Source organism: Capra hircus, chromosome 1 (genome assembly GCF_001704415.2).
Source record: "Capra hircus breed San Clemente chromosome 1, ASM170441v1, whole genome shotgun sequence".
Taxonomy (NCBI): domain Eukaryota; kingdom Metazoa; phylum Chordata; class Mammalia; order Artiodactyla; family Bovidae; genus Capra; species Capra hircus.
The window spans coordinates 157,173,322-157,195,906 of NC_030808.1; the positions used below are offsets into that span (position 1 = coordinate 157,173,322).

The 22,585-nt window shown below is 48.2% G+C and overlaps 1 protein-coding gene across 1 annotated transcript in view; it reads left to right on the forward strand.

The window, feature by feature from the left end:
• Nucleotides 1–12,209, forward strand: part of KAT2B (lysine acetyltransferase 2B) — a 99,593-nt gene extending 87,384 nt beyond the window's left edge. Inside the window, 5 exon segments of the mRNA XM_018053238.1 lie at nt 4,368–4,482; nt 5,986–6,022; nt 6,260–6,323; nt 6,422–6,506; nt 10,167–12,209. Of these exon segments, the coding sequence (XP_017908727.1) occupies nt 4,368–4,482; nt 5,986–6,022; nt 6,260–6,323; nt 6,422–6,506; nt 10,167–10,360 (495 nt within the window). The 3' untranslated portion in view covers nt 10,361–12,209.

Sequence of the window (22,585 nt, forward strand, 5' to 3'; positions counted from 1 at the left end):
CACGTGCACACAGTCACACGTGCACACACTCACGTGCACACACGTGCACACAGACACACGTGCACACAGTCACACGTGCACACAGTGCACACACGTGCACACACTCACGTGCACACACACACACCCCTTCTGCCTGTGTCCCATTCCTCTTTGAACTTCTCAAGCACTAGTTTGATACACTCGTTTGAACTTCAATTACTCATCTTCTTCCGTATTTATCCTAGTGAGTATCCACCTCTCTTTTTCCATTGCAAGTTCTGAGAGTGTATGCTTCCAGATATTAAGTGATTTGTGATCTGGAGAGAATTTTTTTTTTGGCCACACCACACAGCTTGCAGTCTTGGCTCCCTGACCAGGGGATGAACCCATGGCCCCTGCAGGGGATGTACCAAGTCTTTACCACGGGACCCCAGGGAAGCCCCAGGTGATTTGGCCTCTGATACGGGGGTCAGGTCTTTTGTGCGTATGAACTAAAAGAGAAGGGGTAAAGGGTAAGGTTGATGGATTTGATTACATAGCAAGTTCTACCTTTCTGTAAGACAGGAAAAAGAAACATAAAAAGCATAATTAGGGCAGTGAAACACAGGCCATTCATTAAATGAATAAACTTTACGTATTAAACCCAGGGCCACCCTCCTGGTCCCCTAGTTCTTGAGTTCAGAAACTGGGACATCGGACCCGACATCAGTCCCGCTTTGTACCTGTCCTGTCAGCTGGCTTCGGTCGAGTCCGAGTCTCTGCGACAATGTGCGCTGCAGCCCCAGGCTCCTCTGACCGCGGGTTCTCCAGGCAAGAGCCCTGGAGTGGGCTGCCAGGCCCTCTTCCAGGGGATCTGCCCAGCTTGCATCTCCTGGGGAGACCTCACAGGGGTCGGACTCGCACCTGCTGTGTCTCCCGCAGTGTGGGTGGGCACTTTACCGCTCAGCCGCCTGGGAAGCCCCAGCCCCACGCTATGCTTCTGTTATGCAGCCAAAGGCGCTTTTCTCTGGTGAGCAAGGAAGAGACATCTGCCTCAGCCTGTCTTTGTTTTCTGGTTTCTGCTCCTGTGCCTCCATCCCAGTTCTTAGTTCCTTGGCGATGTCTCTGACATCACAGAGATAGAGCCGCTTTCTCAGGGTGTGTCCTAAGAACAGGTGCTCAGTGAGTGCCTCCCTTTTAGTTAAAGTAGCTCAGACTTTTCTGTACACTTCCCACGGAAGTGAGCCAAAGGCTTTTTATTAAACTAGAAAATAGAAGCAGCCTCTGTTGTTGGGCAGAGGTTCCAGCGTGAGTCGGAGTTCCCAGCAGGCTGCTGGGAGCTGGCGCCCGGCTCCCTGCGCCCCGACTGTGGAGGCCGGAACGGGACCCCGTGGGGTCCGCAGAGTCTGAGTCCCAGACCCCTGGGCAGGGGCCGTCTGTCCGGGCTGCTTCAAATCCCGTGGAGCCCAGCGTTGGAGAAGACAGGGCCCCACTTCCCCTCCGTCCCCTTGGGTCCCCCACCTCGGCTTCCAGTGTCTCCAACAGGCACCCCCGAATGCAGCTGTTCACCACCTCCTTTTAAAAGAGCTCGGAAGTCTCTTTAGTGAGGTTCTTGGATTTACCTGGTAACCTCTACAGAATTCAGGTGACTGTGACTCGTGTTCAGTCCAGCTCTGGAGGGCCCTGAGGAGGCAGGGATGGACGGTGCTCAGGAGCAGACGGGCAGACGGTCGGTCTTCCCCCCTGGGGCACAGGCGCAGAGGCCGCATGGTTGCAGTGAGCGGGGTGCAGAGGGGGACCAGGACTGCAGCTGGGGGGTGAGCTGGAGTCCTGCAGGAAGAGGTCCCCGGCGTGGAGCGCCTGGAGCCTGAGGCGTGTGCGTGATGAGAGCCTCTGAGAAAGGGTGGCCAGGCGGAAGCCGGCAGGACGGAGCGCGGCGCGTGTGTGGGGCTGGGGGAGGGTCGGCTTTAAGCTCAGTTCACGCGTGAGGCTGTGACCCGGGGCTTGGAGGAGCCACAGAGTGAAGAAGAGCAGCGGGTGTTTTGTAGAAAGACATCCTGCGACTCGGTGAACTGTAAAAGTGGGTGATATGCCCCCTGGTTCTCTGTTTGGGAAGATGAAAGATGACAGAAATGGGATGAAAGGTGGATTTGAGGAGAGGGAGATGAAGGCATGGTGATGGAGAGCTGAAGAGAGTTTCTAGGGAGGCGGAGACGAGAGGCTGGAATGGGGTTGAAAGGTCTGTTTTCTCTAAAGTGATCTCAGGGTTAGAGAGGTCGGGTAGCGTCCCGCCCCCCCCCCATCACCAGTCGCCTCAAGGTGCTCGTGAGGGGGCGGAAGCCCCCGTGCGCTATCACATCTGTGAGCACCCTTGGTGAAGAGCAAAAAACATATTAAGTTTTCTGAAGGCCTTCATTTAAGAAATTGCCGTTGTGGTGCTTTGAAAAAAATTTTAACTGAAATATAGTTGGTTGACAATGTTGGTGTCAGTTTCAGGTGCACAGCAAAGTGAGTGACATACACATGTATTTGGTTCAGGTTTTTCCCATGTAAGGTTTTACACAATACTGAGTAGAGCTCTCTCTGCTATGCAGTAGGTCCTTGTCTGCTTTTTCTGTAGCAGTGTGTATCTGTTAATCCCAAAGTCTCAGTTTATTCCTCCCCTCCTCTCCTTCAGAAATCAAGTTTGTTTTCTGTCTGTGAGTCTGTTTCTGTTCTGTAAAAAAGCTCACTCGTGTCGGCGCTTTTAGGCTCCGCATGTGAACGGTCGCGTGTGGCGTCTCTCTCTCTGCCTTAACTCCGGTCAGCGTGGCGCTCTCTGGCCCTTCCACGCTGTTGCAGACAGCATTGTTTCATTCTTTATCACGGCTGAGTAACATGCCACCGTATACACGTTTCCAGAAAGTCTTCTATTTTTCGGTGGGATCTTAGTTGGAAGTGTGGAGTCTTAGCCACTGGCCCACCGGGGAAGGCCCGAGGAGTCTTTTTAAAAAGACCTGGAGTACACCTCACGCAGAGCGTCCATTCAGCTCTGCCTGTCCACAGAGGCGGCCAGCAGCCGTGTGCGGCCACTGGGTGCTAGCTGCATGCCAGTCGAAGCTGAGACATTCTGCAAGTGTAGACGCATTCTGATTTTGAGGACCTAGTGTGAATAAAAGCATGTAGAATATCTCATATTTTTTTCTCTTGATTATATGCTACAGTGATAGTATTTTAGCTATATTAGCTTAAATAAAAATATATTGTTAAAATCAATTTCTCCTATCTCTTTTTACTTTTTGTTTGAAGTAGCTCCTGAAAACTTAAATTACGTGAGTGGTTTACATGATACTGGACAACCCTGAGCAGATTCACCAGCAGTCTGTCTTGCCGCTTCTGTCCATTCTGTGACGTCCTGTGTCTAACTGTTAAGATTGTGTATTCCTGCTGTAGTATTTACCAGTCTTCCATTCGAGATCAGGAAGTTAGGAAACTGAATTTTTCGCTAATGCGATTAATGACTGCTACTGTCGTAGTGTTTTCCAAATTCAGCGCTGATACAGGCAGTCTCAAGGTGGTGGTTCTGAGTTTGCTGTTGCTCGCTCTCTCTCTGGCTGCTCTCTGTAGCGTGCAGGGTCTTAGTTCTCTGACCAGGGATCGAACCTGTGCCCCTGCACTGGGGGCATGGGGTCCTAACCACTGGGCCACTGGGCCCTTTCCTTCTTTGCAGGGAGAGCTGTAACATCAGAACATTGGGCTTCCCTAGGGTCTCAGATGGTACAGAATCCAGCTGCAGTGCAGGAGACCTGGGTGTGATTCCTGGGTCGGGAAGCTCCCCTGGAGAAGGCAGTTATTTTGTAAGACAAACAGACTCCTCTCAAAATTCCCTAAGTAGTTCTGGCAGCCCCTGTCCTGACTGCTTTGCCTTCTTGGATGCGAGCATCATAGGTTGGGGCTCACACCTTGAAGCACGTGAGCGTCGGGAAGCCTGTCCTCCTGGGCTCTGAGGGCTTGGTGAGTCTGCCCGCCCCTCAGGTTGCACGGGGGCAGCACCCGCTCCTGAGACGCCCTGGGACGCTGCCCGTGCCGGGGCCGCAGGGCTGATCTCCTCGCTGTGGCCGAGGCTCGCGGGGGAGGGCCGAGATAACTGGCCCCTAGGCTAGAGAGGGCAGTGGGCTCCTGGGCGGTGAGGTCTCTTAATACTGGCTTTTCTTTCCAGTGGCAGGAACAGCATTCAAAGACGCCTCTGTCGGTGGCACCAAGTGTGCATGGCCTCGTAGAATGTTCTCGTGTCTCACCGTTGAATAGCATCCACCCTTCAGTTTCCTGCAGACTTAATTTCGTTGGGGAAATAACTTTTTAGATTGACTGACTTAAGCTGGAGCCACAAAGTTCGGTCACTAAACGTAGTTTCTTCTTGTGCTTTGCAGATCATTAAAAAGCTGATAGAAAGAAAACAAGCCCAGATTCGGAAAGTCTACCCGGGACTTTCCTGTTTTAAAGATGGAGTTCGGCAGATCCCGATAGAAAGCATTCCTGGAATTCGTATGTATTGATCTTCTAAAGGCAGAAGTTTTTGGTCGTGCCCCGAGACCCCAGAAGTAGCTCCGCCGGAGCGCAGTGGTTCGGGAGGCTGCTTGCCCGCCGGCTCTAGTTGGGATGCTTCGGTCGCAGGGCTTTCCTTTGCGTCTGCTCTGCTTTCCCCGGGCAGGCAGACCACGCAGAGCCGGGGCCATCTCCGGCTTTAGCTGTTAACGCGCATCTCTTTGGGAGCCTGTTGTCTGTGGCACAGTGTCGGCCACTCCCACAGGTGACCTTGGAGGCAGGGAATTCTGCCCATAGGGTGGGAAGTTGAGTCTCAGGCTGGCTCAGCCCTGTAGCCGCGAGCGGCTCGTGGCCAGTGACCGAGGGAGCGGCGGCCCTGCCTCCTCCAGGCGGCTTCCCGTCTGCGTCCTTCTCCGTGCCAGGGACAGCCTGGGGCGTGGAGAAGGGCGCTGCCCGAGCTTAGCGCCCCCGACTTTGAAACCAGGGGACCGGACCGCCTAATGCTGGTTTCCGGTTCCCTGTTTAGAGCGCTTTTCTAAGGGTTCTTCTCTGTGAGTATGTTAGAAGTGGATATTGGGTTAACACATAAAATAGGTGTTTTTGTCGATCAGAAGCTATAAATATTGGCACTTTCATTCAGTTCAAATCCAGGATCTGCTAGTGTATTGAAGATTTAATAAACCAAACTAAAATTCTGCAGAAGAAAGTAAGACATTATTTGAGCAAGATAGACGTCTTCGCTAGGAAGTATACCCTACTGCGGATCTTACTTTCTTTGCTAGACCTGGAAATTGTACTTCTGTGTATTATCCTTATTAACGGCATAATAGCTACCCTGTCACTGAATGTGTACGTGTGCCAAACATTCTTCTGTTTGGTTTTTTTTTTTTTTTTTTTTAATTTTTACACATACATCAGCTAATCTCAAAAGGAATCAGCTCAGTTCTGGAGTTCTGTCTTATACATTGATAAACAGAGGCAAAGGCTGACTAACTTATGGAGGGTAGCTTAGCTTAAGGAGAGAGGAAGACATCAAATCTGTTGGACTCCAGGCTGTGTCTTCTTTCTGCTGCCTGAGACCATCTTGGTTACAAGCAGGTTCTGTGCCAAATAAAATAGAGAGCAGGACAGAGTTTGTTCCAACCTAAAATAACAGCTTAACTCTTTCACATGGTGATTAGCAGAAAATGTGACTTAGAGTTTTAAAAATATATGTGCCCAAGGACCAGACATGCTTGTTTATTATGCTTTCCTCTGAAAGGTTGGAGTTCCTGATTTAAAAAATACTAGCAGATGGAGCAAGGCCAGTCTTGGGAATGTTTTATATATTCAAGTGTGTAAGGAAGTAAATAATTAATCGCAGTTAATTTCAGTCTGTTTTCAGAAGTAGCCTTTTATTGAGTCATGGCTGTAAGTTATTGCATTTTTGATAAGTATTAACTGTGTTATTCTCTTGACCGAAAGCAGTTCTCATTCAGTGTTTAATTTCGTTGGTATGTGTAGGAGAGACAGGCTGGAAGCCGAGTGGAAGAGAGAAAAGGTAAGTGTGATGGGCCGGAGGATACTGACGGAAGTGCTTCCATCTCCCCTCCCAGCAACTTAGAGCAAACAGGGAAGCTGGTCGTAGTCACCACAGCACTTGCTGGGTTTCACTTGTCATAAACATGCTGAAGTAGCTCCACCCTTAGGTTTCTGCACAGATGAGCTGGATAGGAGTCGCCTGGCAAGGGGGCAGGATGCTAACCCTTGCTGCTTCTGTGTGCCCTTTCCTTTCAAGTAAAGAGGCCAGAGACCCCGACCAGCTGTACAGCACGCTCAGGAGCATCCTGCAGCAGGTGAAGGTGGGTGTTCACTTTTCCTCCACTTCGCGCACATATTTTGAAGTGATTTCCCGCATGGAATTTCCGTATTAGATACCTTACTTTTTTCTTTACCCAAGAGCCATCAAAGCGCTTGGCCCTTCATGGAACCCGTGAAGAGAACAGAAGCTCCGGGATATTATGAAGTTATAAGGTTCCCCATGGGTAATGCCATTAACATTTTCTAAGTATAGACTAAAGCTCTGGACGGCGGTGTGGGGGACAGCGGGCGGCCAAGGGTGTGCTTCTCTGTCGTAGGGTAGGGTGCGTGTGCCCAGCAGTGGAGGGTTAGGAGTGTTAGAGCAGGGAGCGGGCACCGGGGTGTCAGAGCAGGGAGATGGCACCAGGGCGGGCAGGGGCTCAGAGCAGGGAGCGGGGAGCAGGGCGGGCAGGGCTCAGAGCGGGGAGTGGGCACCAGGGTGGGCAGGGGCTCAGAGCAGGGAGCGGGCACCGGGGTGGGCAGGGGCTCAGAGCAGGGAGAGGGGAGCAGGGCGGGCAGGGGTCAGAGCAGGGAGCGGGCACCGGGGCAGGCAGGGGCTCAGAGTAGGGAGAGGGGAGCAGGGCGGGCAGGGGCTCAGAGCAGGGAGCGGGGAGCAGGGTGGGCAGGGGCTCAGAGCGGGGAGCAGGGCGGGCAGGGGCTCAGAGCAGGGAGCGGGCACCAGGGCGGGCAGGGGCTCAGAGCAGGGAGAGGGGAGCAGGGTGGGCAGGGGCTCAGAGCGGGCACCGGGGTGGGCAGGGGCTCAGAGCAGGGAGCGGGCACCGGGGCGGGCAGGGGCTCAGAGCAGGGAGCGGGCACCGGGTGGCTGTGTTCTTAGAGGCAACTCTGCTGTCCTGGCAAGGCTGCTCCGTCAGTGTGAGCTCAGATGGCACCAGAAACTGTGCTGTTTGAACACAACCTTGCTCATAACCTGATGGGCTGCAAGTGGAAAAGGATCAGCTTGTCCCCTTGTAGCTTTGAGAGCCTGAGAGGTTTGGAAGGTAAACAGGAGAAGCTCACGGAAGCCGCTGGCCCGCTGTCCTTGTAGACAGCCGTGGCCGTTCCCGCTGCGTTGGCCCTCCCAGGTACTCGATGGAGACTGGGAGGCTCACTAGTTGGACTCCTGTGTCCCACACCGGAAACAAACAGAAGATGCCTGTAGAAGTGTAGACCCGTGGGATTCCCGCCGAGTCTGCGCCAGCCTAAAATGAACGATCAATGGAATCAGTTGAGAATCCCCAAATTAAACGAGTGTGGCATTGTGCAGACTGAAGACCACTAGCTGAATTTCTGTTTTTCCAGTTAGGTGTGGGGCCATCTTTTGGGAGAGAGCCTGCATTTTCTGTCCCTCTTCTCCCTGCGGTCTCCTGGTGCTGAGAGGACGTTAAGTGAAAGGAGAGGGAGCGGGGCCCCTCGGCTCCCTGTAGCAGTCCTTTGCGGATGCTTCTCTGCCCTCAGTTACCTCAGGAGTGTTTCCATCGTGCAGCGGGGGCTCCAGTGGTCTAAAGGCTTTGCAGTGAACACACATGCTTGCTGTTCTCTTTCCCTTTTGTCTTGGCCTTGTTTCCGTGGATTTCAGTCTGAAAGTCCGAGTGAGGGTGGGAGAGTGAATTCTAGATGGAAGGCTGACCGGGGCATTGGTAATTCCCGTGATGTGGAAAGGGCTTCCCAGCTGGCACTTGTGGTGGAGAACCCGCCCACCAGGTGGTGCTGGTGGTAAAGAACCCACCCGCCGGTGCAGGAGACGCAAGAGACAGGGTGGATCCTGGGTCTTGGAAGACCGTCTGGAGGAGGGCCCAGCCACCCGCTCCAGCGTGTGCCTGGAGAATCTGTGGACGGAGGAGCCTGGGAGCTGCAGTCCATGGGGTCGCAGAGAGTGGGACGCACGGTGTGAGAAAGATGCTGGAACCCTCTGAGCCCGTGTCCAGACCTCAGTGGCCTTTGCAGCCTCGTCCCTGGGGCTGCCCCAGGCCCTCCTGAGAACCGGCCCAGGAGGTTCCTGCTCCCTGTCCTCAGCCCTGTCCACTGATTGGTACCGCTGGTGTGCGATCACCTTCTGTGACCCGGGCCATTTGGCCAACTGAAAGATTATAAGAAAGTCAGAGGAAGGAAGATGCTGTCAGTTTAGAGGAGAAACAAAATGGAGAAGGAAGCACGCCGTGTTGGCTGTCCCTGTTCAGAAAGGTCCAGACACTTTGGCGACTCTCCTGCCGTCCCCAACTGTTCTTTCCTCCTCTCTTCCAAAGAACAGTTTGAAAGGTTTAGGCTAAGCTTCTTTGTGTCAAGTTTCATTCCCCACCCCCACTCTCCACCTGTTTTTGCTAGCACCTGTCTTCCTTCTAAACATTGTAACATGTTCTCAGCCACTAGTAGCCGGCATTTAGGTGGAAGGAAGGGTAAGCCTCCAGTCTCCCCCAGGAAGGTGGTGGCTCTTCATTAAACGAGAACACGTCCTCACCTGCTCACTCGCACTTGGGAGACGGTTCCTGGGGGGGTCTGCTGAGCCTTCACATACTTTTCAATTTTTGTCTCCCTCCAAACTGTTTGAGAAGAAAGTGGAAAGTTGAGCTCACACATGTGATGACTTATTTCTAACCGAGGTAGGCTTCGATCATCAAAAGAAAAAGACAGGCTTTAATCAAAGGAAGTGGGGAAGCAGGTATTTCCAGTGTCTCCTTTCGAGTTTCCAGTTTCTGCCCCTTTGGGATGTTGCACATAAATTTATCTATCTTATTAAATGATGATCCCAGTGTATTTAATTTTAATTGTCTTTCCCTCTGGAAAATTTGATAATAGAGTGGGAATTTGGGTCGTTGGTAGTCAAAAGCATTTCTTGAGTGGCTTTGACTCATGCTTAATTTATATGTATATTTTTTCATGCTCAGTTTATGCAGTTTTTCTCATACTCTTTTTCTTTTTGGTTTATTACAAGATACTGAACATAATTCCCTGTGCAACACAGAAGAGCCTTGTTGTTTATCTGTTTTATATGCAGTAGTGTATATCTGCTAATCCAGTTTAATAGTTGATGTGATTTTAATGATAGAAAAAGGCTAACAGACAACTAGGGACCTGTAAACAGGCAAATGCCAGCGTCTTCTAATCTGCATGGAACTCTTCGGGTCGGTTCTGAGAGTGAGAATAAAGAAGCCCCATTATATTCTTACAAGTTTAGATGAAGCACTGTTTTCTTTTGTAAAGTAATATTATTTAAAGCAAGTAGATATATTGGATATTCTTTTTACAGTTGTCTTGCAAGGTTTACATGCTTTAGAAAATATTTGATTAAGTAAAATTTGTCATTCCTATCTCGTCAGTGGGGCATGAAGCTAAATGCACCTGAAACATTTTACATGCAGGTCACCGGTGCACTTGCAGGCGCATTTATGATGCTTCCCGACTTTAGTTCTGTCTCTGAAACACCAAAACAACCGGGAGTTTAGAGGAACAGACTCACCCTGATTGCTTAAGTAATGAGTGTTCCAGCCGCTGCACTGCATGTAGGCAGAGCCTCTTCTCTGTGCTTTTGAGTGAGTAGCTCACAGTACTTAGTTTATCGTACTTGTCACTGCTAATCTACTTAGCTTCCTTGCACTGAATAGGGATCGCACCAGATGACTACGAATGGTCCTTCCGTGTTAAAACACTGATTTTGCACAGGATACTCTCACAAAAGAAAGGACACAAGCCTCAAGAACTGTTTTCCTTGATCACGTGAATCTCTCTCAGACAAACCGTTGAGGTGGTGGAGATGTGGGCAGACTGGTGATACATTTCTTTCCCAGTCTCACTTGTCAGCACGTGTTTGAAAGGAGTCAAAAATTGCTGATATTTTTTTTCCTGTGTAGATCTGAAAACCATGAGTGAGCGCCTCAAGAATAGGTACTACGTGTCTAAGAAGCTGTTCATGGCAGACTTGCAGCGAGTCTTTACCAATTGCAAGGAGTACAACCCCCCTGAAAGCGAGTACTACAGGTGCGCCAATGTCCTGGAGAAATTCTTCTTCAGTAAGATCAAGGAAGCTGGGCTAATTGACAAGTGACACTTCTTTCCTCTGCTTCTTAGAAACTCACCAAACAGTGTGCCTAAAGCATGGTTTAGTTTTACAAAGAGTTGGACGTAATGTATTGAAGATACTTGTAACAATTAGCACTTTTGAAAAACAAAAAACCTCTTAGCTTTTCAGATATGTATTTAAATTGAAGTCATAGAGCATTTCTATTTTACGGAATAGATTCTAATCTATTTACTACTATCAATGTCAGTTTCCTACGGCATGTCCATTAGCTGAGTGTTCAGTGCTAGACGATCAGGGGGTTCCTCACAACTTGTATATGAGGACATTGCACACAGTACCAAGATCTGGGTGAATGCAGAAAATTTTGAGACCATGAATGTTTCCATTTTTTGCTAATGGAATGTGAGAGTTTACTTTTATTTTATTCTGAAGGACTTTAAAGGAAGGGATACGTGATAAAAAGCCCATAGAAGGTGAAGCGTGATGTGTGAAGGCTCATGGTGGACTTTATATACATATTTTTAAACACTCATCTAGACGAGGTGCTTTGAGCAATTCTGAAAATGCGGTTCCAGAGAAGCAGCTCCTTTGGTTTCTAAAGAAGAAATTCTAAATAATGCAGACTTTTTTTATAAGCGTCTGGGTTTTTGATAATTCTGTCTACCTGCAGCAAACTTGTGAGTGCATAACCACTATCTTAATCATTATTTTCTCTACACGAGTCTGTGATACTATATTTGACTTTGCTTATGCAGGCCATAAGTTCTAAAAGGCAGTTTCTTGGGCCACAAAGGCATCCATTTGAAAACACTTGAGATTGAATTAACATGCTTTAATTTAAAAAGATGTATAATCTATATCATGGATCAAATTTAGTGAATCCTTCACTTTTTTTTACAAATAAAGATTTTTTCCCCCCTTTTCTACAATACACTCAGCCCAACTGATAATGTATTTATGGACACTTGTCCTTTGGCGTCTCCAGATTATATTCATTTTGGAGATGAATTCAGTTACCACCAAGACCTTCTGTCAGTATTTTAATGCCTGCTTTGGTACAGGGTAATAATATCCCACTAAAATCCATCATACAGCCTTGTTAACCTGTCTTGGGATGCCGGCTTCATGCTGGGATTTATTTCCTAATTAACACTACACTGAAAAGTGGGACGTCGCAACCCCAGCTCTGGGGGAACCAACTCATAGAAAGCAAACAGTGGCCATCTTGATGGTCTCGACACTAATTTTTATGATGCAAATTTATAAACTGATTTTTGTAAAAGGACTAGGTTTTAAAGGTGTCTCTAACTCAGTGTTTTCTATCAGCATAAACTAATCGAAATGAGCATTTGATAGACATTGGACACAGTTGCCAGCGAATCTGCGTGAAGGAGAAAGCCTGCAGATGGCCGTGCAGTTGGAAGGACGGTTTTAATGTGTAAGGGACACTCAGAATGCTCACAGCTGAGAAATGCCTCAACTTTTTAAAGAGACCACCTTGAGTGGCGTCTAGATTGCTAATGAAGAATGATACAGTTTGGATCAAGTATCTCGGACTGGTTTTAAACAAGTGCTCTGTCCTGGATCTGCTGAAGCACCTGGCCAGCTTGGTATCCTGTGAAACGTTTGTTATTTTCTGGGTAGACATTCTTATAGAGTATTGTCTTTAAAATCAGATGGTCTCTTCTATATTGAAAGCATTTCTATGTTTTCTAATTTAAAAATTAATATTTTCTTATAGATATTGTGCAATAAAGCTGAAGTAGGATGTGTGTTTTTTGCAGATGCTTCAACAGCGGATGAAATTTTACATTTGTAAAATTAATATATTGTATTGGTACAAAATAGTTTTAAATTATATTTTAAAAAGCTCTGTCTGCTGGTATGTTTTCTTCTGATGGATTTGTGTTTAACGGGGCAGATGTATGATCTGGTTGATGACTGATGACATCCTTCGTTCTTAGGATGTAAGTATTTGGAGGGAGGGGTTCAGAATTGTTGCATTTGTAGAAGTTTCATAAAAATTCACAGCCCATTACTGGGAGCTTTTCAAGAGGAGAGACACTGTGTCTCTTGAGTAATCCACGGCATCTTGCTGGTTGTCACTTACCAAAAAAGAACAGTCCAGCTAAAGAAGTGGTCTCGGTTTTAGAAGCAGCCACCTCATGTCCCAGTTTTTCCTGCTTTGCATCTGTGAGATAGATGAATGAGGAGACACCCCTCCCCCCAAAAAAATACAACTGATTTTTAGACATCTCCGATACGTTTCTAATGTTATTCACAGTGCTGAAAAAACTATATCCTACTGGGGTGTGAGTATCCACCACAGAGCATTATTCTTCCTTTCTGAATTCTGAGCCAGCTCAGCAGTTGCAGGAATGAGGCACACAACGGCCAGAATGTCTTTATTAATACTAGAACGCGTATCGGAGATGGTGACATATGTATCGGAGAGGGTGACTTCTGCATCTGCAGGAGATGGGCTAATACTGAACCTCGGGCCGTGGCTGACTCACCAGCGGCTCCGCTCCCCGTCCCGTGCCCTGCGGGGCAGGGCCTTTCCCCTTGAGCTCTGTGCTTGGCCCAGGCAGCGATGCCCTCCACAGCAGGCCCGCTCTGAGGACGCACAGGAGAGGAAGGAGCGGCCAGCCCAGGCCAGGCCCTCATCTACGTGCGTCTGAGGGGAGCTGCTCCTGGAGGGGAAGGCGTGGGGTGCACGTGCAGCCGATGGCGTCCTCCTGGGGGCAGTGGGCACGTGGAACGTGACTGCCTCCCTCGCACCGCAGCCCGCAGTCTGCAGTCTTCGTAAAAGTGTTGTTTTGATGGTCCAACGCTGGTGTAGTCATGATAAAAGAAAGCATTGTGGTTTTCTTGTTACCTGGAAGTAAAATTTGTAGTTATGGAACCTAAGAAGTAGAAACGGGGTCAGACTGAGGTACCGTGGCCAGCTTAGTAATGTGTTGCCCCCCTAAGCTGGCGTTCCTCAGACCAACCCTCACGGTTTTGTGTAAGAGGCGCTAGAGCAGCACGAGGGAGGGCTACTGGCCGCAGCCCTCGGCCTGTGCTGTGTTCTGAGCTGCTCTGCTCTGGCCCTGGCCTTACCTTTCTTAACAAAGTAGAAAACCCGAAGAGAAGACCAAAGCCACTCTGGAATCTCAAAAGGCGTGATGGCCGCACGTTTGCAATTCAGTCACTCAGTCATGTTTGACTCTGCGACCCCATGAACTGCAGCACACCAGGCCTCCTTGTCCATCACCAACTCCTGGAGTTTACTCAAATTCATGTCCATCGAGTCGGTGATGCCATCCAAACATCTCATCCTCTGTTGTCCCCTTCAATTCCTGCCCTCAATCTTTCCCAGCATCAGGGTCTTTTCCAGTGAGTCAGCTCTTCACATCAGCTTGCCAAAGTGTTGGCGTTTCAGCTTCAGCATCAGTCCTTCCAATGAATATTCAGAACTGATTTCCTTTAGGATGGGCTGGTTGGATTGCTTCGCAGTCCAACGGACTCTCGAGAGTCTTCTCCAACACCACAGTTCAAAAGCATCAAATTAAGGTAACTTTTTTCTTTATCATCATGAAATATATGTTTAGATTTGTTGACTGTTCGTTTATCCCTGGCAGGAAAAGAGGGATGTGTTTGCAGAGGTGGAAGCTGGGGTGGGAGGAGGGCTGCAGGGAGGGAGAGCAGTGCCTTTCCCTGAGTCTCCAGGCTTTTAGTGACGCTTTCCCCTCTGGGTGCATCAGCGCTGCTGGTAGCAGATGGAGGCCGAAAGGGAAAAACAGGGTCAGTAATGTTCCGGTTTGGGAAAGAGAGAAACATGAAGCTAGAAAAACAAACAGAAAGCAAAGTGGAAGAAGGCTTTCAGGGGCTCTTTAGAGAAGACGTTTCAACAAAGTAAACAGGACTTTGGGGGTGCGAGAACACCTGTAAATATAAGTTTTCAGACGTGATTCATGTATTCAGGCCTTGGTTTCTTCGTGGTAGAATCTTTTATTTTTTCTTAAAAAGAATATGGAAGCTAATGATGTCAAAGCTAGAGATGTTCTTTGGGTTTATTTTAAAAAGCAATATAATTCCAAAAAAGCATAGAAAAGCCAGAAAAGCACAAGCTAGCCTTCCTCCCCACTCCTATTACGGGGAAGTCTGGCACCACCTGGGCAGAATTAGCTTAAAACAAGAGAAGCAACACAGGTTCTTTGTGTGTGTAATTTTCTGAGCTGAACTGAAGGTTACCAGTTTTTGTCTTAAGTTTGAGGGTTTTTTTTGAGCGATCCCCTGGAGAATGTCGGACTAAAGGGCCTTCTCAGTGCACGTGCTCATCAACATTCTGCGCGCCTGCCCCCTTGGCTCCTGGTGCTCCCTAAAGTTCACTGATCTCTGTGCTTCACTCTGCGAACCTCACGTTTTTGACAGTGAAAGATGGATATCTAATTTACACTTTAAAATGTCTAAGAACAGAGAATCTGCCTTTTTGTACAATTGGGCTGTCCAACAATAGACACAGGCAAAGGTGATAAAGTCGTTAGGTTGATGCTGGCTATTTTGAAGAGTTGAGTAGAACACGCTCTCGGTTCATGCAGTCTGTGATCAAGCTCCCATCGAGTCTTTGCCCCTCAGAGCGCTGTTCAGCCACCGCAGCAGCACTGTTTCTCCTCAACACACCCCCGATGCTGCGTCCAGCCGCTCAGCCCCCGTCCGCTCTTTGCTGCCCTGTGGACTAGCCCACCAGGCTCCTCTGTCCGTGGGGTTCTCCAGGAAAGAATATGGAGTGGGTTGCCCTGCCCTCCTCCAGGGGATCTTCCCGACCCAGGGCTCTAACCCAGGTCTCCCGCGTTGCAGCTGGGTTCTTTACCATCTGAGCCGCCAGGGAAGCCTGTATGCATTTCTAGTCGAAGTACAGTTGATGGGCAGCTGAGGTGCAGTGCTGTGTTGTGCAGAGTGATCCAGGTACACACACACACACTGTTTTTATATTCTTTTCCACTGTGATTCTCACGGGACAGCGAATACTGCTCCCTGTGCTGTTAAGCAGGACTTTGTTATCTGCTCTTGCTTTTTAGAAAAACACCTATTTATTTGGCTGTGCTGGGTCTTCGTCTGGGCAGGTGGGGTCTTCACTTTCTGCTGCAGCCCGAGGGATCTTCAGTTGTGACTTGCAGACTCTTAGTTGCCACCTGTGGTGTCTAGCTCCCTGGCCAGGGATTGAACCTGGGCCCGCTGCACTTGGCGTGTGGAGTCTTAGCTGCTGAACCGCCAGGGGCACCCCATGTCCATTGTGTGTGGAAGCGTTCGCCTCCGCTCGCCTCCGGCTCCTCCATCCCTCCTCTCGCCCTCGGCCGTCACAAGGCTGTTCTCTGCCTATGTGGTTCTGTTTCATGGGAAGGTTCGTCTGCGTCATGTCCTCATATAAATGGTGTCATACGGTGTTTGTCTTTCTCTGAGTTACTTCTCTAGTTCCATCCTCGTTGCTACAAATGGCATTATTTCATTCTTTTTATGGCTGAGTAATATTCCATCTGTATATACACAGACAAACACATGGAGAAGGAAATGGCAACCCACTCCAGTATCTTGCCTGGGAAATCCCATGGACGGGGTGGCCAGAGAGTCGGCAATAACACACACACACACAGACACAGAGACAGACACAGACACACACACACACACACACACACACTACATCTTGTCCATGCATCCATCAGGGGCCTTGATTGCTGCTGCCATGTCTTGGCTGTTGTAAATATGCTGCGGTGAACATTGGGCTGGATCACCTTTCTGAACTCAGCTTTGTCTGGACACATGTGCAGGAGCAGGATTGCAGGAGGCGGCTCTAGTTTTAGTTTTTAGAGGACCCTCCCTACTGCTCACCGCAGTGGCTGCCCCGATTCACGTTCCCACCAGCAGTGTGGGAGGCCCCCTTTTCCCGTACCCTCTGCCGCGTGTGTGATTTGTAGGCTTGGATGGTGCCGCACCGTAGTCTCGATCTGCATCTCCCTAATAATGAGCAGTGTTGAATGGCTTTTCATGTGCCTGTTGGCTACCTGTCTCCTTTGGAGAAATGTCTGTTTAGGTCTTCAGGCATTTTTTGATTGGGTTGTTTTGCTGTTGTTGAGTTATATGATCTGTTTGTGTATTTTGGAAACTAAAGCTTTGGAGGTCACACATGTTTGCAAATATCGTCTCCTGTTCCACAGGCTGTCTTTTTCCCCTGGGCATATATGCATAGTTTCTCCCAATACATTTTTGATCCCCTCTCTCCCCTCTCGAATCTCTATTGTGTGTAGGGTGGCACATGCTCCCGTGAGCCTATTTTCCCTAATCTCACTTTGTCTGCTGGCCTGGCTGGCTGACTCCACTGTCGTCTTCCAGAGCGCGGACTCAGCCTGTCTGCAGCACCTGCAGCCCAGCTTTTTATCTTAGCGAATGTTTCCTGAGTTTTCTTGGCTCCTGTTTCTAGTTCGTTCTTATAATCATCCGCATTTCTGTCAATGGCTTTTCTTAATCTCTTTAGTGTTTTTATTATCTCCTTTTTGAACTCTGTATATCTAGACTGAAGATGTCTTTTTCGTTGTCCTTTCAGAGTTTTCTTGGTCTTATAACGGGATGGTTCCCTTGCTCTGTGAAAGTGAAGTCGCTCAGTCGTGTCCGACTCTTTGCGACCCCATGGACTGTAGCCCACCAGGCTCCTCCGGCCACGGGATTTTCCAGGCAAGAGTAACTGGAGTGGGTTGCCATTTCCTTCGCCTTTGCTTTGTGAGTTTAGGAGAAAAAAATCACCTCCTGTGTCTTCAACGGCTGTTTTTGTGGGACTGCCCCTTGTAGGGTTAAGGTTTCTGGGGTGAGGGCCGGTGAGTGTGGACGCCTGCTGCTCTGCCCCCGGTGGGTGCTGGCCTGTGGGCATGGTGGCCGGAGCCCGCCCTGGAGCCCGCGCCCGGTGGGCATGCCTGCAGCGCCTGGAAGGGTGCCCGTGGCTGAGAGCAGCGGGAAGAACATGGCTTCTGGGGCCCAGTGGGTTGTGCACACCGCCTCCCGCGCTCCCCCCAGGCCTGGGCCTCAGCCCCCAGCCTCCCCCGACACGCAGACGCACGACTCCGGCTGGGGGTGCGGGGCTGCCCCCGAGGCGGGTGAGCTCCCGGGTTGCTGGGGGGTTGTGGGCCTCTGTCCACCTGCGAGAGCGGCTCTCCCCCCAGGGGCACTGAAGCACCGCTCCGTCCTGGCCGACTTCCCTGCCAGTGTGGGGCCTTTCCAGACTTTTCTCACGCCCTACCCAGTTACATGGAGACTTCTCGCCCTTTCAGGAGCCTGAAGTCCTCTGCTAGGGGCTCCGGGGGATTCCCGTCAGCACTGTCCCACGTGGGATGTTTTTGATGTATTTGTGGAAGGATGTGAGCTCTACGTGCCATCTTGATTGTCCACCCCAATATCTTTCTAACATAAAAAACAAGTATAATTAACAATGCAGATTATACACAGATTTTAGGTGTTCTTTGTGTCCTTTTAATTTTTAAAACTTTTACTTTTCGCTGTTTGGGTCTTTGTTGCAGCCGATGGCTTCTCTCAAGTTACCGCCGTGGCGTCCAGAGTGCGCAGGCTCAGTGGTGGCAGCACGTGGCCTCAGTTGCCCCTGCATTCATACAAGTAATTTTCTTTCCTGGGAAGCACTTACCAAGCACTGACTAGGTGTCAGGCACTCTTCTTAGCATTTTACTTAAGCATATTAAGTCACTGAATCCTGGCAACAGTTTAATAAAAACACTGAGATACAGAGAAGGAGGTTTGCTAAAGAAGTCACAGCTGGGATTCTTGATCCAGAGTCAGGATTATTAAACTCAGAGCAGCACCAGCCACGCCTACAGCTAAAGAGTGACCGTCTCGTGCGTTGCACGAAGTGTCTAAAGACTATGTATCTGCATGCTAACTGCAGTTCCAATTCCTTTTATACTATGAACTCTTACTATATTCCACATTAAACATTTTTTATGGATAAAATGACAGTACAAAGGTGAGCTGCCAGCTTTTGAGACTAAAATCTATTATTGGAGATGAAATGTAAGCCATGTGACAGGGTATAACGTGGATTCAGAGGTGGGATTGTGAGGCTGGGGTGAAAGCTGACAATGTGCTCTGAATGGGTTATCAGCCACCTCCCTAAGGAGCCTGGGCTTTACTAATAGGCTCACAAGAGCTGCTGAAACTGTTTGTGTATTTTGTGTGTGTGTGTGTGTGTGTGTATGCACCAGATGACCAAAGTTGGAGGCACACGTCACAGAGGTCAGACACACACGGCTGCCGTGAGAGGTGCAGCTTGCAAGAGGTGGCGCAAAGGGGGGCTTCAGTCAACACACAAGTTGATAGAAAAAAGTAATGATATTGCCTATATGTGGAATCTTATTTACAAAACAGAAACACGTACAGAAAACAAACATGGATCTAAAGGGTTAAGGATGAGGAGAGATAAATCAGGAGTTTGGGATTAGCAGACACACTAATACGTATAAAATAAAGGCGGATCTAGTGTATAACACAGGACACTGTTTAGTAACTCGTGATAATCTATAATGGAAGAAAATCTGAAAATCACACATACGCACGCACACAGAAGCCCCACAGGTGGTGCAGTGGAAAAGAACCTGCCTGGCAATGCAGGAGACACGGCACACGTGGGTTCGACCCTGGGTCAGGAAGATGCCCTGGAGGAGGAAATGGCGCCCGCTCCAGTATTCTTGCCTGGGAAACCCCGGGGACAGAGGAGCCTGGTGGGCTACAGCCCGTGGGGCTGCACAAGAGTCAGACAGGACTTGGTGAGTAACGACAACAGAAATCAAAACCGTAGGGAACTCGCACAAGACAGAAATAGTTACATGGACCAGGACAGAAAGCCAGAAACAAACCCCCTCTATGGTCAACCAACCCACAACAGGGTGGCAAGAACATACACTGGAGAAAAGACGATGCCTTTGATCAGTAGTGCTGTAAAAACTGGACTACCACTTGCAAAAAAAAAAAATAGAACATTCTCTAACACCACACAGAAAACTAAAATAGTTTAAAGACCTAAATGTAAGACTGTAAGATACTATAAAACTCCTAGAGCAAAATATAGAATAATCATGGCCACAAACCACAGCAATATCTTCTTGGTGCTGTCTCCTCTGATCAGTTCAGTCACTCAGTCGTGACCGCATGGACTGCAGACACTAGGCTTCCCTGTTCATCACCAGCTCCCGAAGCTTGTTCAAACACATGCCCATCGAGTTGATGCCATCCAACCATCTCATCCCGTCGTCTCCTTCTCCTGCCTTCAATCTTTCCACCATTAGGGTCTTTTCCAGTGAGGCAGTTCTTCCCAACAGGTAGCCAAAGTATTGGAGTTTCAGCATCAGTCCTTCCAGTGAATATTCAGGGTTGATCTCCTTTAGGATGGGCTGGTTGGATCTCCTTGCAGCCCAAGGGACTCTCAGTCTTCTCCAACACCACAGTTCAAAAGCATCAATTCTTTGGCACTCAGCTTTCTTTATTTTCCAACTCTCATATCCATACATGACCACTGGAAAAGCCATAGCCTTGACTAGACGGACCTTTGTTGGCAAATAATGTCTCTGCTTTTTAATATGCTCTCTAGGTTGATCATAGCTTTTCTTCCAAGGAGTAAGTGTCTTAATTTCATGGCTGCAGTCACCATCTGAAGTAAGTTCGGAGCCCAAGAAAATAAACTCACTGTTTCCACTGCTTCCCTATCTATTTGCCATGAAGTGATGGGACCAGATGCCATGATCTTAGTTTCCTGAATGTTGAGCTTTAAGCCAACTTTTTCACTTGTCTTTCACTTTCATCAAGAGGCTCTTTAATTATTTTTCACTTTCTGCCGAAAGGGTGGTGTCATCTACATATCTGAAGTTGGTATTTCTCCAGGCAATCTTGATTCCAGCTTATGCTTCATCCTGCCCAACATTTCGCGTGACGTACTCCGCATATAAGTTAAGTAAGCAGGGTGACAATATACAGTCTTGATGTACTCCTTTCCCGATTTGCAACCAGTCTGCTGTTCCATGTCCAGTTCTGTTGTTTCTTGACCTGCATACAGATTTCTCAGGAAGCAGGTCAGCTGTCTGCTAGTCCCATCTCTTGAAGAATTTTCCACAGTTTGTTGGGATTCTCACAGTCAAAGGCTTTGGTGTAGTATATAAAGCAGAAGTAGATGTTTTTTCTGGAACTCTCTTGCTTTTTCAATGATCCAGTAGATGTTGGCAATTTGATCTTTGGTTCCTCTGCCTTTTCTAAAACCAGCTTGAACATCAGGAAGTTCATGGTTCACATATTGCTGAAGCCTGGCTTGGAGAATTTTGAGCATTACTTTACTAGCATGTGAGATGAGTGCAATTGTGCAGTAGTTTGAGCATTCTTTGACATTGCATTGGAATGAAAACTGACCTTTTCCAGTCCTGTGGCCACTGCTGAGTTTTCCAAATTTGCTGGCATATTGAGGGCACCACTTTCACAGCTTCATCTTTCAGGATTTGAAACAGCTCAACTGGAATTCCATCACCTCCATTAGCTTTGTTTGTAGTGATGCTTTCTAAGGCCCACTTGACTTCACATTCCAGGATGTCTGGCTCTAGGTGAGTGATCACACCATCGTGATTATCTGGGTCGTGATCTTTTTTGTACAGTTCTGTGTATTTTTGCCACCTCTTCTTAATATCTTCTGCTTCTGCTAGGTCCATACCATTTCTGTCCTTTATTGAGCCCATCTTTGCATGAAATGTTCCCTTGGTATCTCCAATTTTCTTGAAGAGATCTCTGGTCTTTCCCATTCTGTTCTTTTCCTCTATTTCTTTGCACTGATGACTGAAGAAGGCTTCTCTCTCCTTGCTATTCTTTGGAACTCTGCATTCAAATGGGTATATCTTTTCTCCTTTGCCTTTCACTTCTCTTTTCTCAGCTGTTTGTAAGGCCTCCTCAGACAACCATTTTACCTTTTTGCATTTTTTTTGGGGGGACGGACTTGATCACTGCCTCCTGTATCATGTCATGAACCTCCGTCCATAGTTCACCAGGCACTCTATCTATCAGCTCTAGTCCCTTAAATCTATTTCTCACTTCCACTTTATAATCATAAGGGATTTGATTTAGGTTATACCTGAGTGGTCTAGCGGTTTCCCCTACTTTCTTCAATTTTAGTCTGAATTTTGCAATAAGGAGTTCATGATCTGAGACATAGTCAGGTTCTCGTCTTGTTTTTGCTGACTGTATAGAGCTTCTCCATCTTTGGCTGCAAAGAATATAATCAATCTGATTTCGGTGTTGGCCACCTGGTGATGTCCATGTGTAGAGTCTTGTGTTGTTGGAAGAGGGTATTTGCTCTGACCAGTGTGTTCTCTTGGCAAAACTCTATTAGTGTTTGCCCTGCTTCATTTTGTACTCAAAGGCTAAACTTGCTTGTTACTCCAGGTATCTCTTGACTTTCTACTTTTGCATTCCAGTCCCCTATGATGAAAAGGACATCTTTTTTGGGTATTAGTTCTAGATGGTCCTGTAGGTCTTCATAGAACTGTTCAACTTCAGCTTCTTCAGCATTACTGGTTGGGGCATAGACCTGGATAACTGTGATATTGAATGGTTTGCCTTGGAATTGAACAGAGATCATTCTGCTGTTTTGAGATTGCATCCAGGTACTGCATTTCAGACTCTTTTGTTGACTATGAGGACTATTCCATTTCTTCTAAGGGATTCTTGCCCGCAGTAGTAGATATAATGGTCATCTGAATTAAATTTTCCCATTCTGGTCCATTTTAGCTCACCGATTCCTTAAATGTCAATGTTCACTCTTGCCATCTCTGGTCTGACCACTTCCCATTCACCTTGATTTATGACCCTAGCATTCCAGGTTCCTTTGCAGTACTGTGTTTCACAGCATTGGATTTTACTTCTATCACCAGTCACATCCACAGCTGGGCGTTGTTTTTTCTCTGACTCTCTCTCCATTCTTTCTGGAGTTACTTCTCCTCTCTTCTCCAGTAGCATATTGGCTATCTACCGACCTGGGGAGTTCATCTTTCGTGTTATATCTTTCTGCCTATTCATACTTTTAATGGGGTCCTCAAGGAAAGAATACTGGTTTGCCATCCCCTTTTCCAGTGGACCACATTTTGTCAGAACTCTCCACTATGACCTGTCCATCTTGGGTAGCCCTACATGGCATGGCTTATAGTTTCACTGAGTTAGCCAAGGCTGTGGTCCATGTGA